The sequence below is a fragment of the Podarcis liolepis genome, assembly GCF_965112155.1.
Source record: "Podarcis liolepis genome assembly, chromosome: 2".
Taxonomy (NCBI): Eukaryota; Metazoa; Chordata; class Lepidosauria; order Squamata; family Lacertidae; genus Podarcis; species Podarcis liolepis.
In genome coordinates this window covers 122,703,659-122,719,094 of record NC_139555.1, presented here as the reverse complement: position 1 = coordinate 122,719,094, position 15,436 = coordinate 122,703,659, and the positions used below count along the sequence as shown (strand labels likewise).

Below are 15,436 nucleotides of genomic sequence, written 5' to 3'. Positions count from 1 at the left end.
CTATCCTTTAGCTTTAAAGGAAGAAAGATAAAAATAAGATCAATGGGCGACAAAGAAAGATTTTTGAAAGACCACGGAGAAGACCTGCAGAAAGAATCTGGAGAAGAGTCAAGAGCACTAGAAGGAATATTAGACATAGCAAAACTACCTTTTGGATTAAAAGACTGCCCAGAGAAGGTGATACCACCGACAGAGCAGGAACAGGCACTTGGTGCAGTTGGAGGAAAGTAAAGTAACTACATCATGGCTCTGCAACTATTAAGTTGGAATTGTAATGGTCTCAACTCCCCCCAGAAAAGGAAAACAGTGTTTCATTTATTAAAAAAGGAAAATTGGACTTGATTTGTCTACAGGAAACACATGTGACAAGGCTACATAGAAAAGTATTGATCAATAAAAGACTGGGCCAGGAGTTTATTTCATCGGATAAAGTTTAAAAAAGAGGAGTAGTGATTTATGCAAAGGAGAGACTATCACCGAAATTTATCTTTAAAGATGACCAAGGAAGATTTGTGGCAATTGAAATTCAAATACAATTTTTTCCCCCAATATCATTTTTTTTTAAAAAAAATGAAATTCAAATACAAGGAGAGAAATTCTTAATAGTAGGAGTTTACACACCAAATGAGGGGAAATCCGAATTCTTTAAAAAGTTGCATGAGACCTTGATGGACTATTTGGACTATAATGTGATTTTGATGGGAGATATGAATGGAGTGGTATCTACACTTATGGACAAGGCACAAAGACAGGTAGTCACTAAGGATAGTAGACTACCGAAAACCTTTTTTGAGATGACAGACAACCTGGACTTTGTTGATATCTGGAGAACAAAGAATCCCTTGGCTAGAGAGGGAACCTTCTTCTCTGAAGCCAAAATGACTTGGACAAGAATTGACCAATTATGGGTAACTAGAGGAATGGCACCAAAGACAAGAAAAGTGGAAATTTGCCCAAAAACCTGCTCCAACCACAAGGCTGTGAAGATGAAGATGAAACTAACATCAACTGGCTCCTTCAGATGGAGGATGAATGACACCTTATTTAGAGATGAAGAAGTGACTAAAAAGGCCCAAAAAACCTTGAGAGACTATTTTGAGATAAATATGAACACCAATGTTGAAAAAAGAGTAATCTGGGACGCAAGCAAAGCTGTTATGAGAGGGTTCTTGATACAACAGAATGCAATAAAGAAGAGAATTCAAAATGAGAAGAAAGATAAAATATTGGAGAAAATAAAGGAAAGTGAAAAGAAATTGAGAGCAAAACCAAAGTCGCAAGAGATCTTGAGAGAAATAAAGTTATATCAAGTACAATATATGAAAATAATGAATCAGAAATAGAATGGAAAATTAAACAAATGAGACAAAAGACATTTGAGTCGGCTAATAAATGTGGAAAATTGTTGGCTTGGCAAATGAAAAAAAGACAAAAACTAAATACTATTATAAATTTAGAAGTGGAAGGAAAGAACATACAGAACCCAGTTGAGATTAGAAACTGTTTCCAGAGGTATTTTAAACAACTATATATACAAGGGCCACAGAAAGAAATTGATGTATTCTGATTTTTGAAAATAAATGGATTACAAAAAATCTCTCAAGAAAATAAATTAATGCTGAACTATAAAATAACTGAACAGGAGGTAGAAGGTGCCATCCAGAATATGCAATTAGGTAAATCTCCAGGACCGGATGGACTAACTTCTAGATACTACAGATCTTTAAGAGAATGGTTAGTACAACCTTTAAAGGAAGTCTGCAACAAAATAATGGATGGGAAAAGGGCACCAGAGTCATGGAAAGAAGCGTATATTACAGTGTGGTGTAGTGGTTAAGAGCGGTAGTCTCGTAATCTGGGGAACCGGGTTCGCGTCTCCGCTCCTCCACATGCAGCTGCTGGGTGACCTTGGGCCAGTCACACTTCTTTGAAGTCTCTCAGCCCCACTCACCTCACAGAGTGTTTGTTGTGGGGGAGGAAGGGAAAGGAGAATGTTAGCCGCTTTGAGACTCCTGAAGGGGAGTGAAAGGCGGGATATCAAATCCAAACTCTTCTTCTTCTTCTACTTGTACCGAAGACAGAGACTGAAAAGACGCAGCTTAAGAACTCCCGACCCATATCACTGCTTAATGTGGATTATAAAATCTTTGCAGACATTTTGGCTAAAAGACTAAAAAAAGTGTTAGTGGAAGAGATTCATAAAGATCAAGCAGGCTTTCTCCCAGGTAGACACTTGTCCGATAATATGAGAAACATAATCAATATTTTAGAAAAATTACAAGTGAATATTAACACCAAGGCAGTTTTGATATTTGTGGACACGGAGAAAGCTTTTGACAACATTTCTTGGAGTTTCATGAAGAAGAATCTACAGGGGATGGGGGTAGGCCAAGGCTTTGGAAACGGTATAAGTGCAATTTATTCAGAACAAAAGGCTAAATTAATTGTTAATAACGTGGTGACAGAAGAATTTAAGATAGAAAAAGGGACATGACAAGGTTGCCCAATCTCCCCATTGCTTTTTATATCGGTCCTGGAGGTCCTGCTGAACATGATTAGAAGGGACCAATTGGTTAAAGGTATACAAGTCGGAGCTTTCCAGGTGGAAAAATCAAAATTGGAAACAGAACTGTTAGAACCCAAAACCAAGATTTTGTCAAAGATGTATAATTTGCTGTTGAAATGGAATACTCAGGATGAAACGGTGAAATCTGCTATGATTAAATGGGCACAAGATGTTGGACATAACATAATGATGGCTGACTGGGAACAGTTATGGACCACAGGTATGAAGTAATGCCTTAAGAGAGAATATTATGAAAATGATATACAGGTGGTACATGACCCCAGTCAAGCTTGCAAAAATCTATCATTTGCCCGATAATAAATGTTGGAAATGTAAAGAAACTGAAGGTACATTCTTTCACCTTTGGTTGACGTGCCCAAGGATTAAGGCTTTCTGGGAGATGATTTATAATGAAATGAAAAGGGTATTTAAATATACCTTTCTTAAGAAACCAGAGGCTTTTCTCCTGGGCATGGTCGGCCAAATGGTGCTAAAGAAGGACAGAACTTTCTTTATGTATGCCACAACAGCAGCAGGAATACTTATTGCAAAGTATTGGAAGACACAAGATCTACCCACTCTGGAAGAATGGCAGATGAGGGTGATGGACTACATGGAATTGGCGGAAATGACTGGCAGAATCCGAGACCAGGGAGAAGAGTCGGTGGAAGAAGATTGGAAGAAATTTAAAGACTATTTACAGAAATACTGTATAATTAATGAATGTTAGAATGATGTCAGAATGAAGTTAAGTGGTTTTAGCAGCAATGTTATAAAGGTGTATGTAAAAATGGATTGTTAACAGGTGAGAACCTAAAGCTATAATATATTAAGTTAAAGGATTAAGATAAAAACAAAGAGGGAAAGGAATTTCTGAATTAATTAACTGAACTGGAATACAAAAAAGGGAGGCGTGAGGAGGTCAGGGAAACAAGTAAATGAAATGTAAGGCATGGAAAGATTGATTTGTTTTTTAAGTCTCTTTTATTTTTTCTGTATTTTGTATTTTTTCTTTTTTCTATTTTTCTTTTTCTTATATATGTAACTTTTTTTTTCTTGGAAACCTTAATAAATATCATTTTTTTAAAAAATGAAATATACAGCATCCTGGACTAGATGGGACTTGGTCTGACCTGCCTGTAGAGCTTACCTAATGCTGTTGAGGCCAAACTTGCTGTTGAGGCACACACACACGTCAAACTTTGGCACTGCACCTGTGATTTCTTGTAAACATGTTTTTGTTCATCTCTGCACCTGCCACCCAAGTTGCGCAAGGACTTCAGGTTGTTACAGTGGTCAATTTTCTTCTCCTTATAATTGTCAAAATCATAGCTATTCATTCTTGCCAAGATCAGGATATATTTCTAGACATCACAATCAAGGGCAGCATGACGTTATTCCTAGCTCTGTGCCTGGGGAGAAAAGTGGATGCACAAAATAGCTGATATGTCCGACACAGTCTGAATGAACAGCTGAGGGATGCCTGAATGCTATCCATACTGGGAAAGTCACTGCAGTTTTGCTCTTGCAAGAGTTTTTGGCTTCTGATTATCTGGTTGGAGAGGAGAGAGAAGCAGCTACTAGTGTAGGAGGTACAGGCAAAATGATTTCCCTCCTGCTTCTCTTGCTAATGCCGCATGGAGACTGCAAAAATCTTAGAAAAATATGTCCCACGTATCTGATCTGGGAAGGAAGTCAAACACTCAATTACTACCGGCCCGGAGACTTCCTAATTGCTGGGATCATATCTCCACGTTCATTGACTGACGAAGACCCATACATTTTTTCCCAGACTCCCTCAAAGAGGCTTGCATGGTAAGTAATTAGAGGCTACTGAATGTCATGCTTCTCCAACACCACTCCAATAGTTTCTACTTACCGGTAATTTATAATAATAAATGGCCAATAAATTTTTACCTTGTAACAAAGTGATCCTCAGATGTAGAGCAGTATATAACTTTATTAAATAAGAAATAAAATAAAATATGTCTTGTCTCAGCCGAAACTACAAACATACATATCATTGTTTGGGGATGAGATACTTTGAGATTGATATTGATTAGAAATAACATTTGTTTTCTTTACATGGTGAATAGGTTTCTGACATTTTTTATTTGATGTTTCATTGCAGTTTTACACCTAGGTTCTACTGGCACATCTTGTCCTTCTTGTTCTCTGTTCAAGAGATCAACCAGAATTCCAGGTTCTTACCCAACATCTCCTTGGGCTACAACCTCTTTGAGAACTTTTTGGATGCAAGAATGACTTCTGATGGCATGATAGACTTGCTTGCAGGTGGTGAAAGCAATATTCCAAACTATAGCTGTGGAAGATGGAATAACCTTCTGGCTGTTCTTGAACGGGCCAATTCTGTCATCTCACAAGTGATTTCAGTCATGTCAGGTATCTACAAAATTCCACAGGTATGCAGGGAAGGGACAAGAAGGGTCTATGAAAAAGTGAGAAAATCCTTAGCTATAATAGATCTTTCTTCCACCATCCACCAATCTGGCACTCTCCAAATGTTTCAGACTAAAACTGCAATCAACTCCAGCCAACACTCCCCCCCCCCCCGATAATAACAGATAATAAGTACAGTGGTACCTCGGGTTACATACGCTTCAGGCTACAGATTCTGCTAACCCAGAAAAAGTACCTTGGGTTAAGAATCTTGCTTCAGGATGAGAACAGAAATTGTGCAGCAGCAGGAGGCCCCATTAGCTAAAGTGGTGCTTCAGGTTAAGAACAGTTTCAGGTTAGGAACGGACCTCTGGAACGAATTAAGTACTTAACCCGAGGTACTACATTAATAAGAGACAATAAATACAGTATCTATTCCTTTTCCTGAAAGTCAAACAAATCACTAATCTCTTCCTTTCCTCACTAGATCAATTATGGCTTTATGACTCAGACACTGGATGAGAAAACTGAAGTCCCCTTTGTCTACCAAATGGTCCCCAAGGGGGAAAGTCAGTATTGGGGGATTGTCAAGTTGCTCCTGAATTTTGGATGGACATGGATTGGCCTCTTGGTTTCAAACAATCATAATGGAGAAAGGTTCTTGAGTGCCTTGACACCTCTGATGATCAACAATGGAATTTGCATTGCCTTATTAAAAAGAATGCCAGACCATAACCTAAATCCATATCTCATCCCAAGTGAACCATTTATCATATGGGACAAAGTCAAAATATTTGTTTACTATAGAAGCAGTCAAGCGGCATGGATTGATCTCATGATAATACAACAATTTCTTGAGAAACAAATTGGGGGGAAAGTCTGGATCTCAACAGGTCTTCAAGACATTAATGTGAAATTGAATAGTGATTCTGATCTTCTCCAGTACATCCATGGATCTTTGTCCTTCATAATGAAGCCCCAACTAAGGAAAAGATACCAACCCTATGATCCATCTTCCAAACTTCTTATGCAGTTTTGGCTTAAAGCATTTCATTGTTTATATAGAAAGGACACATTGGCTGGAAAAAGTCGGATAAGATGCACAGAGAATGAGAAACTGGAGATGGTGCCAGAAGAGGAGCTGGAGAGAGTCCTGTCTCAAGACAGCTACATCCCTTACTTCAGTGTCCAAGCTGTGGCTCAGGCTTTGAATGCTGCCTATTCATCCAGATCAAAGGTCCTGCTGATGGCGAGTGGAGGAGACAGGCTGGAACGTCAAAGGCTACAGCCATGGCAGGTATTTCCTTTTCCTTGTTGCAAATGGCAACCCATTTCCCCACCACTGGAATCAAATTTATGACTGAGGATTCCCCCACCCCCCTTTTTGCTCATTTTGGCAGAAAATCTCATTAGTGAGTCTTGTGATGGAAGAAAACGTTTGTGCCTATTCTGGTTATGTCAGAACACTCCCTCACCATCTAGTTCTTCCTCTCTGGCGCCCTGAGAGAGATGCAGCCATCATAGCAGAAGTTGTTTCCTCCTCATCTCCCATTGTGTCTCTGCTGGGACTTGAAATTGCCCAACAAGTGTAAAACAGAAGGAATTTTTAATTATATATTAATATCTAAACTTTTACATGATAAAATTGGCCTTTGTCAAAAGAGTGCAGGGCGGTTTAACAACTTGGATAGTATGAAACACATTGTGCAAGTTCTACTGAAAGCGGCTACACTTTGAAGACTTCAATTTGCAGGCTTCCACATTATCTAGAATTCTGAGCAACCAAAGTTTCAATCACATGGGAGTATGTATGTGCAAATTCCCCCTACTTTCAGATAATTTTACCAGGCAGGAGGACTACTCTGAACAGCCACACATACCACTCCTATGCTCTTGTCTGTGAGCAGACCTGAGCAGCCCATATTGACAAATAACCTTCCCTGGTGATACAGTGAGCAGCTGAGGAAATGGTGTTCTATTCATAAGGTTCTAACTGTGCACTAGGAGTGCCAATATGGCCCCTATGCCTGGGCCTGTAGGTGTCATGCCGCGTGCATCACTCTGGCAACAAAATTTGTGGATGCCCGACCTCTTCATGGGGAATTTTGTTGGTGCTTGGGCACCCAGGGCCACAGGGAGTTGGCATCTAAGCTGTGCACTGATTTCTAGGACCATCTATGTTTAAAAACTTTGGTATTTGGCTATTTTCATTTTTTAAGAAGTTTTTTTTTATTGTCTTTTGTATTTATCTTATTCTCCAGAAACCTTGTTATTTTATACAATGAGTTGCCTACAAATGTTCTAATAAAGAAAAAGGAATGTCTGCAAAAGATATTTCCAGATGAAATATGCACAGACCCCAATTCCTAGGAGATTAGAGCTCAAAGTGTAGAGGGCTTATATTCAACTTTTCTGTTTCATAAATGCTGGTGTTTTTTCCTGCTGTTCCAGCTTCACCCTTTCTTAAGAGGACTCCAGTTTTTGAATACTTCCATGGGCAGCCTCAGATTGGATGAGAATGGGCAGATACCAGCTTACTATGACATTGAGAACTGGGTGATGTTTCCCAATAAGACTCGTGTAAGAGTGCCGGTTGGGAGTATAGGGAGAGACGGATCCACTGGCATGAAGTTCACAATCAACTCACAAGCCGTTGTGTGGCCCAAGTGGTCTGAGAAGGTATGGCAATCTACTTTATCCCACATGACATCTGTAAAGCTCTAGTCACTAAGTGAATAATTCCAAGGGCACTATTGACTACAGCCCTTTGCACACCTGGTGAGGAGTAATGGCTCATTGACACTTCCATTTGTGCCACAATGCGACTTACAGGTCCTGATCTGTGTCAGAGCAGGGTTTTGTTTTAGGAAGGAAGGAAGGAAGGAAGGAAGGAAGGAAGGAAGGAAGGAAGGAAGGAAGGAAGGAAGGAAGGAAGGGACTGCTTTGACATGGAGCTTTAATGCATGGACCTGTGACTAGAAAGATGGCCCAAAAGGAAGTGTGGATAAGCCCTAATCAGTGGAGTGCAGGATTTCCAAAGTCAGCCCAGGGGGTGAATGAGATTCATGTCCAGATTTCAGGAAGCAACGAGTGGAAAGGAGAGCTCTTGCTACCTGGAATTTTGATGGCATCTCCTGGCCTGTGTTAACAACATGGTGGCAGCATACTACCGTGCGGGGAGGGGTGATTGGAAACTGAATGCCACACTCTTGACACCAAGGATTCCGCCTTAAGCAATTAGCATTATTAGCAGCAGCAATGGCATTAATAGAGGGATGGGAGACAGAAGGTCTAAGTGGAAGAAGCTTTCGCAAGAGACTCATCTCTCCATTTTCTTGCCAGGACTCAAAACACTTTGGAAAAAGAATAATAATGTAACCATAATTCAGGAGGCACTTTTTGAAACTAGAGTCTTCAGGTGGTGGTATGTTTAACTGCTGCTCCCATTGTTGTGTCCCAGCTGCTGCCAACCTAGCAGTTCAAAAGCATACCAGTGCGAGTAGATAAATAAGTACTGCTCCAGCAGGAAGGTAAACTCTGTTTCTGTGCACTCTGGCACTCATCACAGTGTCCCATTGCACCAGAAGGGGTTTGGTCATGCTGGACACATGACCCGGAAAGCTGTCTGAGGATGAACGCCGGCTCCCTTGGCCTGAAAGTGGGGATGAGCACTGCATGCCACAGTCAAGTTTCACTGGATTTAACCATCTAGGGATCCTTTGCCTTTACCTTCATGTATGTTTTATTGCTGCTGTTTTGTTATCACTGTCATTCTAGGGTTTTAAAATTGCTTTTTTAATATATACTTTTGCTTAGAATAAAGGTAAAGGAACCCCTGACCATTAGGTCCAGTCATGACTGACTCTGGAGTTAAAATAAAAAAATTCCTTCCAGTAGCACCTTAAAGACCAACTAAGTTAGTTCTTGGTATGAGCTTTCGTGTGCATGCACACTTCTTCAGATACACTGAAACAGAAGTTGCCAGATCCTTCTATATAGTGAGAAGGTGGGGAGGGGTATTATTCAGAAGGATGGTGGGAATGGGAGATTGGCAGATAGCTGAGATGAGCCTGTTGACAACTCTTAACGACTGTCTTACAGGAAAAGGCAAGGGGTGAGAAGGTGAAAAATGGCTTAGTCATGTATAATGAGATAATAATCCTGTCTCTGTTCAGACCAGGTCTCTCCATGGTTTTAAGTTTGGTAATGAGTTGCAATTCAGCAGCTTCTCTTTCCAGTCTATTTCTGAAATTCCTTTGTAGTAAAACAGCTACTTTGAGATCTTGTATAGAATGTCCTGGGAGATTGAAGTGTTCTCCTACTGGTTTCTCTGTTTTGTGATTCTTGATGTCAGATTTATGTCTGTTTATTCTTTGGCGTAAGGTTTGGCCTGTTTGTCCAATATAGAGAACTGAAGGACACTGTTGGCATTTGATGTCATACACAATGTTAGACGATGAGCAATTAAATAGTCCCGAGATGGTATGTGTGATGTTGTTGGGGCCAGTAATGGTGTTGTCTGGGTGTATGTGGCAGCAAAGTTGGCATCTGGATTTATTGCAGGCTCTGGTGCCAGTGTCCGTGTTAAGTCTGGTTGTAGTATTATTGTGGGTTAGGAGTTGTTTAAGATTGGGTGGCTGTCTGTAGGTAATCAAAGGTCTTCCTCCCCGAGCTTGAGAAAGAGAACTGTCATTGTCCAGGAGAGGTTGTAGATCTCTGATGATGCGTTGTACTGTTTTAACTTGGGAGCTGTATGGGATGACTAGAGGTGTTCTGTTATTTTCTTTTTTGGGTCTGTCTTGCAGCAAGTTCTCTCTGGGTATCAGTGTGCCTCTGTTGATCTGTTGTCCAACTTCATCTGCTGGGTATTTTAGTTCTGAAAAGGTTTGCTGTAGTATAATATATAATATATATATAATATAATATATATATAATATATATATAATAATATATACTTTTGCTTAGAATAAAGGTAAAGGAACCCCTGACCATTAGGTCCAGTCATGACTGACTCTGGAGTTGCGACGCTCATCTCGCTTTATTGGCCGAGGGAGCCAGTGTACAGCTTCCGGGTCATGTGGACAGCATGACTAAGCCGCTTCTGGCGAACCAGAGCAGTGCACGGAAACGCCGTTTACCTTTCCGCCAGAGCGGTAGCTATTTATCTACTTGCACTTTGACGTGCTTTCGAACTGCTAGGTTGGCAGGAGCAGGGACTGAGCAATGGGAGCTCACCCCGTTGTGGGGATTCGAACCGTCAACCTTCTGATCGGCAAGTCCTAGGCTCTGTGGCTTAACCCACACGCCACCCGTGTCCCAACTTGCTTAGAATAGTGAGATATAATTGTCCGAACAAAAAATGAAACACACCAAAGAGGTTTCCCTGCCATGTTGTCCTGCATCAAAATGCTACCATGGAAAAGTGCCTGGGGTCACTGGGAATAGGGACCATGTTAGGTCCATTCTAAACTCCATAAATGAATGACATAGACACAGATAGTCCTGACACTTTCTGTTTGATGCATGTTCTCTATGTTTAGACTGTACCTAGCTCCAGGTGTACCAAAAGCTGTCAACCTGGATATGCCAAAGTGATTCAGGAAGGAAAGCCCATTTGCTGCTATGCTTGTGCCCCATGTGCAGAAGGGACCATCTCTGCTCAGGAAGGTGGGTGAATATAAACGGGAGCCCTTTTGAGAATATAAATTGTGTAAATATTCACTTAGGGACACTTTCTTTGAAGAGTCAAAAGACATTTTTGATTGTGTCTCCTTTTTTGGCTTCTCTATTTTTCTAAATGAAGCAGTTGGTGGACTACAAATCAACGATCATTGTGAGGGCATCCTCAGTAATCCGATATATTATTTATATAAGGTAAAACCATTTCACATGGAACAGGACAGTATAAATTCAGCAGAAGCTGTCCAAGAAGCACCTCTGTGGGAGGTCACTGCCTCTCAGCTTTAGCTATATCCCAAGTTTGTTTTGGTGATAAAACTGAGAAACTTTTCAAAACCACCTCTATTGTCATGGAGGAAGGCAACAGTATAAACATAAATAAGCAAATGAAATAACCAATTTTGTCCACTCCTTTTTTAGACAGTTTTTTTCCTGACCCTCCCTTATATGGACACGTTTCCCCCTAAAATGTAATAGAACATAGATTGTTATGGATTTAAATGACGCTTAAGCACTCCTTTTCCCTCCTTAGATGCAAAACATTGCACCAAATGTCCAGAAGATCAGCATCCAAACAAGGGTCAAGTTCAATGCATTCCCAAAAGTATCTCTTTTCTGACCTATGAAGAAACTTTGGGGAGCCTTCTAGCTTCCATTGCTATCTTGCTGCTATTAATGACAAGCATTGTTTTAGGAATCTTCATTAAATACAAAGAAACGTCCATAGTCAAAGCCAATAACCGGGACCTCTCCTACATCCTCCTTGTCTCCCTCCTGCTCTCTTTTTCGTCCTCCTTCCTATTCATTGGCCGGCCAAGGAAGGAGACCTGCCTTCTCCGACAAATGGTCTTCAGCATCATCTTCTCAGTTGCTGTCTCTTCTTTGTTGGCTAAAACCATCACTGTGGTGCTGGCCTTCATGGCCACCAAGCCAGGGAACAGAGTGAGGAGATGGCTGGGGAAAAGTCTGGCCAACGCTGTTGTCATCTCCTGTTCCAGTGTCCAAGTTCTCATCTGCACCACCTGGCTGAGTATCTCTCCCCCATTCCCAGACTCTGACATGCACTCCCAGCCTGCAGAGATTATCCTTCAATGCAATGAAGGGTCTGTGGCCATGTTTTATGGTGCCTTGGGCTACATGGGCTTCCTGGCTGCTATCTGCTTCGTGGTGGCTTTCCTAGCCAGGAAACTGCCGGGGGTCTTCAATGAGGCCAAGCTGATCACCTTCAGCATGCTGGTCTTCTGCAGTGTTTGGGTGTCCTTTGTGCCCACCTACCTGAGCACCAAGGGGAAATACATGGTAGCCGTGCAGGTCTTCTCTATGTTGGCCTCCAGTGCTGGTCTCCTTGGCTGCATCTTCATCCCAAAGTGCTACATCATTATACTGAGACCTGATCTGAACACAAAGGAGCACTTGACAACAAAAACCTAAAGATGGCAGCAGATTCTCCAGGCTATATAAAGGGATGGGTTCTGCTTAAAACAGACTCTCAATCAGAAACAGTTGGTGTGAACTAAATTCAGGTGTGATACAGGACCTTGGGACATGTAGTGGGCTTCACGTTCCCTGTTATTATTCTACAATAGGTAAATACATACTTTTACATAGCCTTTATCCTTTTCTTTTTTGCCAGCAGAAGGTTCACTATATATATATTGTTGTAACCAATCCTAGTATCTTATGGTGAAGGGCAGGTAGGGGGGGGAATGAGGATGTGAGGATATCAATGCTTCCTTTTATCCATTTTTCCCCAACATGTGGTGATGATTTCTAGTTTTTCTCCAAACAGTTCAAAATATCTAACAAGAATTCAGAATTCAGGTTGCAACAAAGGAGATTCCGACGACACATATGGAAAAGCTTTCTGCCAGTAAGAGCTGTTTGACAGTGGAGGTGGTGAACTCTCCTTCCTTGGAGGTTTTCAAGCAGAGTTTGGATGGCAAAATGTCAAGGATGCTTTAGCTGAGATTCCTGCATTGCTGGTGGTTGGACTAGATGACCCTCAGGGTCCCTTCCAGCTCTACAGTTCTATGTGAACTTCTAGGTTCCCCATCCACCTGGCCCTAACTCAAAGACCACAAGCGCTTCAGCCTCTCTCCACAGTGAACATGCTCCAGCCACAAACATGCTTCGGACTCTTCACAATTCTTTCTTGACCTCATAAAATCTTCTTTGAGAAGTGACCAGAATGACAAAGAGGATTCTAAGTGTTTCTGCAGCAGTCTCTCTCCCTCTCTCTCTCTCTCTCTCTTTCTCTGTGTGTGTGTGTAGAGTGCCAGGGCTGTTAGCTATATATTTTAAAGCTTGTTTACTTGCTAAAAGTTAGTGATGATCCATTGCTGTTGCTTGAGCTGCCTGAAGATGCTTCCCTGGTGGCTTTTGAGGGCTCAGATTCTTAGATGAATCAAGATGCAATGTGGCCACCCAAGGAGGAGAAACCTCTGAGCTTTATTGCAATATAAAAGAGGGAGGCTTGAAGTAATATACCTACTTCTAACATGGCGTGATATTTTCCTGTTTCTTTCCCAATAAACATTCATTGTTGTTGTTGTTTAGTCGTTTAGTCGTGTCCGACTCTTCGTGACCCCATGGACCAGAGCACGCCAGGCACTTCTGTCCTCCACTGCCTCCCGCAGTTTGATCAAACTCATGCTAGTAGCTTCAAGAACACCATCCAACCATCTCATTCTCTGTCGTCCCCTTCTCCTTGTGCCCCCCATCTTTCCCAACATCAGGGTCTTTTCCAGGGAGTCTTCTCTTCTCATGAGGTGGCCAAAGTATTGGAGCCTCAGCTTCACGATCTGTCCTTCCAGTGAGCACTCAGGGCTGATTTCCTTCAGAATGGAGAGGTTTGATCTTCTTGCAGTCCATGGGACTCTCAAGAGTCTCCTCCAGCACCATAATTCAAAAGCATCAATTCTTCGGCGATCAGCCTTCTTTATGGTCCAGCTCTCACTTCCATACATCACCACTGGGAAAACCATGGCTTTTACTATACGGACCTTTGTTAGCAAGGTGATGTCTCTGCTTTTTAAGATGTTGTCTAGGTTTGCCATCGCCTTTCTCCCAAGGAGCAGGCGTCTTTTAATTTCGTGACTGCTGTCACCATCTGCACTGATCATGGAGCCCAAGAAAGTAAAATCTCTCACTGCCTCCATTTCTTCCCCATCTATTTGCCAGGAGGTGATGGGCCCAGTGGCCATGATCTTCGTTTTTTTGATGTTGAGCTTCAGACCATATTTTGCGCTCTCCTCTTTCACCCTCATTAAAAGGTTCTTTAATTCCTCTTCACTTTCTGCCATCAAGGTTGTGTCATCTGCATATCTGAGGTTGTTGATATTTCTTCCGGCAATCTTAATTCCGGCTTGGGATTCATCCAGCCCAGCCTTTCGCATGATGAATTCTGCATATAAGTTAAATAAGCATGGAGACAATATACAGCCTTGCCGTACTCCTTTCCCAATTTGGAACCAATCAGTTGTTCCATATCCAGTTCTAACTGTAGCTTCTTGTCCCACATAGAGATTTTGCAGGAGAGAGATGAGGTGATCAGGCACTCCCATTTCTTTAAGAACTTGCCATAGTTTGCTGTGGTCAACACAGTCAAAGGCTTTTGCATAGTCAATGAAGCAGAAGTAGATGTCTTTCTGGAACTCTCTAGCTTTCTCCATAATCCAGCGCATGTTTGCAATTTGGTCTCTGGTTCCTCTGCCTCTTCTAAATCCAGCTTGCACTTCTGGGAGTTCTCGGTCCACATACTGCTTGATCCTTCCTTGTAGAATTTTAAGCATAACCTTGCTAGCATGTGAAATGAGTGAAATTGTGCGGTAGTTGGAGCATTCTTTGGCACTGCCTTTCTTTGGGATTGGGATGTAGACTGATCTTCTCCAATCCTCTGGCCACTGCTGAGTTTTCCAAACTTGCTGGCATATTGAGTGTAGCACCTTAACAGCATCATCTTTTAAAATTTTAAACAGTTCAGCTGGAATACCATCACTTCCACTGGCCTTGTTATTTGCAGTGCTTTCTAAACATTCATTGGTGGGATGCAAAGTTTGGGTTCCACCAAATGCTCTTTTCAGAGGTGAAGCATTTATAAGGTTTTTCTTCCATGTGGATTTTCTGATGAAAAATCACACTTGAGCTAAACCTGAAGTGACTTTCACATTCAAAACACGAATACATTATTACAGGAGTGCGACTATCATCAATAAGTTTTTGCAAGTTACATCTCATTGGTTTATGTCACTTTATTTTCTTTAAATGTACCATATTTTATCATGTATAAGATGCTCCCATGTAGTAGTAATAGTAGTAGTAATAATAACAACAACAACAACAACAACAACAACAACAACAACAACAACAACAATTTTATTATTTATAACCCACCCATCTGGCTGGGTTTCCCCAGCCACTCTGGGCGCCTTACAACACTTAAAAATTGGTAAAACATCAAACATTAAAAACTTCCATAAACAGGATTACCATCAGATGTCTTCTAAAAGTCAAAGTTGTTTATTTCCTTGACATCTGGTGGGAGGGCGTTCCACAGGGAGGGTGCCACTACTGAGAAGGCCCTCTGCCTGGTTCCCTGTAACCTCACTTTTTGCAGTGCGGGAAACGCCAAAAGACCCTTGGAGCGGGACCTCAGTTTCTGGGCTGAACAGTGGGTGGTGGAGACGCTCCTTCACATACAAAATGACCCCTATTTTTTAGAACTCCAAAAGATCACCGAAAGTTGTTGAGGTTCTTGCATGGCTACGCCTTGCATGCGTGCCACCACCACCC

General features: G+C 41.5%; 2 protein-coding genes across 2 annotated transcripts in view; both read left to right on the top strand.

Annotated features, from left to right (window-relative positions):
- The window catches only part of LOC310701103 (vomeronasal type-2 receptor 26-like), a 255,322-nt gene that overhangs the window by 48,856 nt on the left and 191,030 nt on the right, over positions 1 to 15,436 (top strand). The window lies entirely within an intron of this gene.
- Positions 4,197 to 12,076, top strand: LOC310700972 (vomeronasal type-2 receptor 26-like; the record flags this gene model as incomplete). The annotated part of the gene is made up of 6 exons (XM_083490929.1): positions 4,197 to 4,381; positions 4,698 to 4,989; positions 5,454 to 6,263; positions 7,418 to 7,645; positions 10,507 to 10,633; positions 11,178 to 12,076. 6 exons carry the CDS (start codon positions 4,197 to 4,199, stop codon positions 12,074 to 12,076), a joined length of 2,541 nt encoding a protein of 846 aa, XP_083347055.1.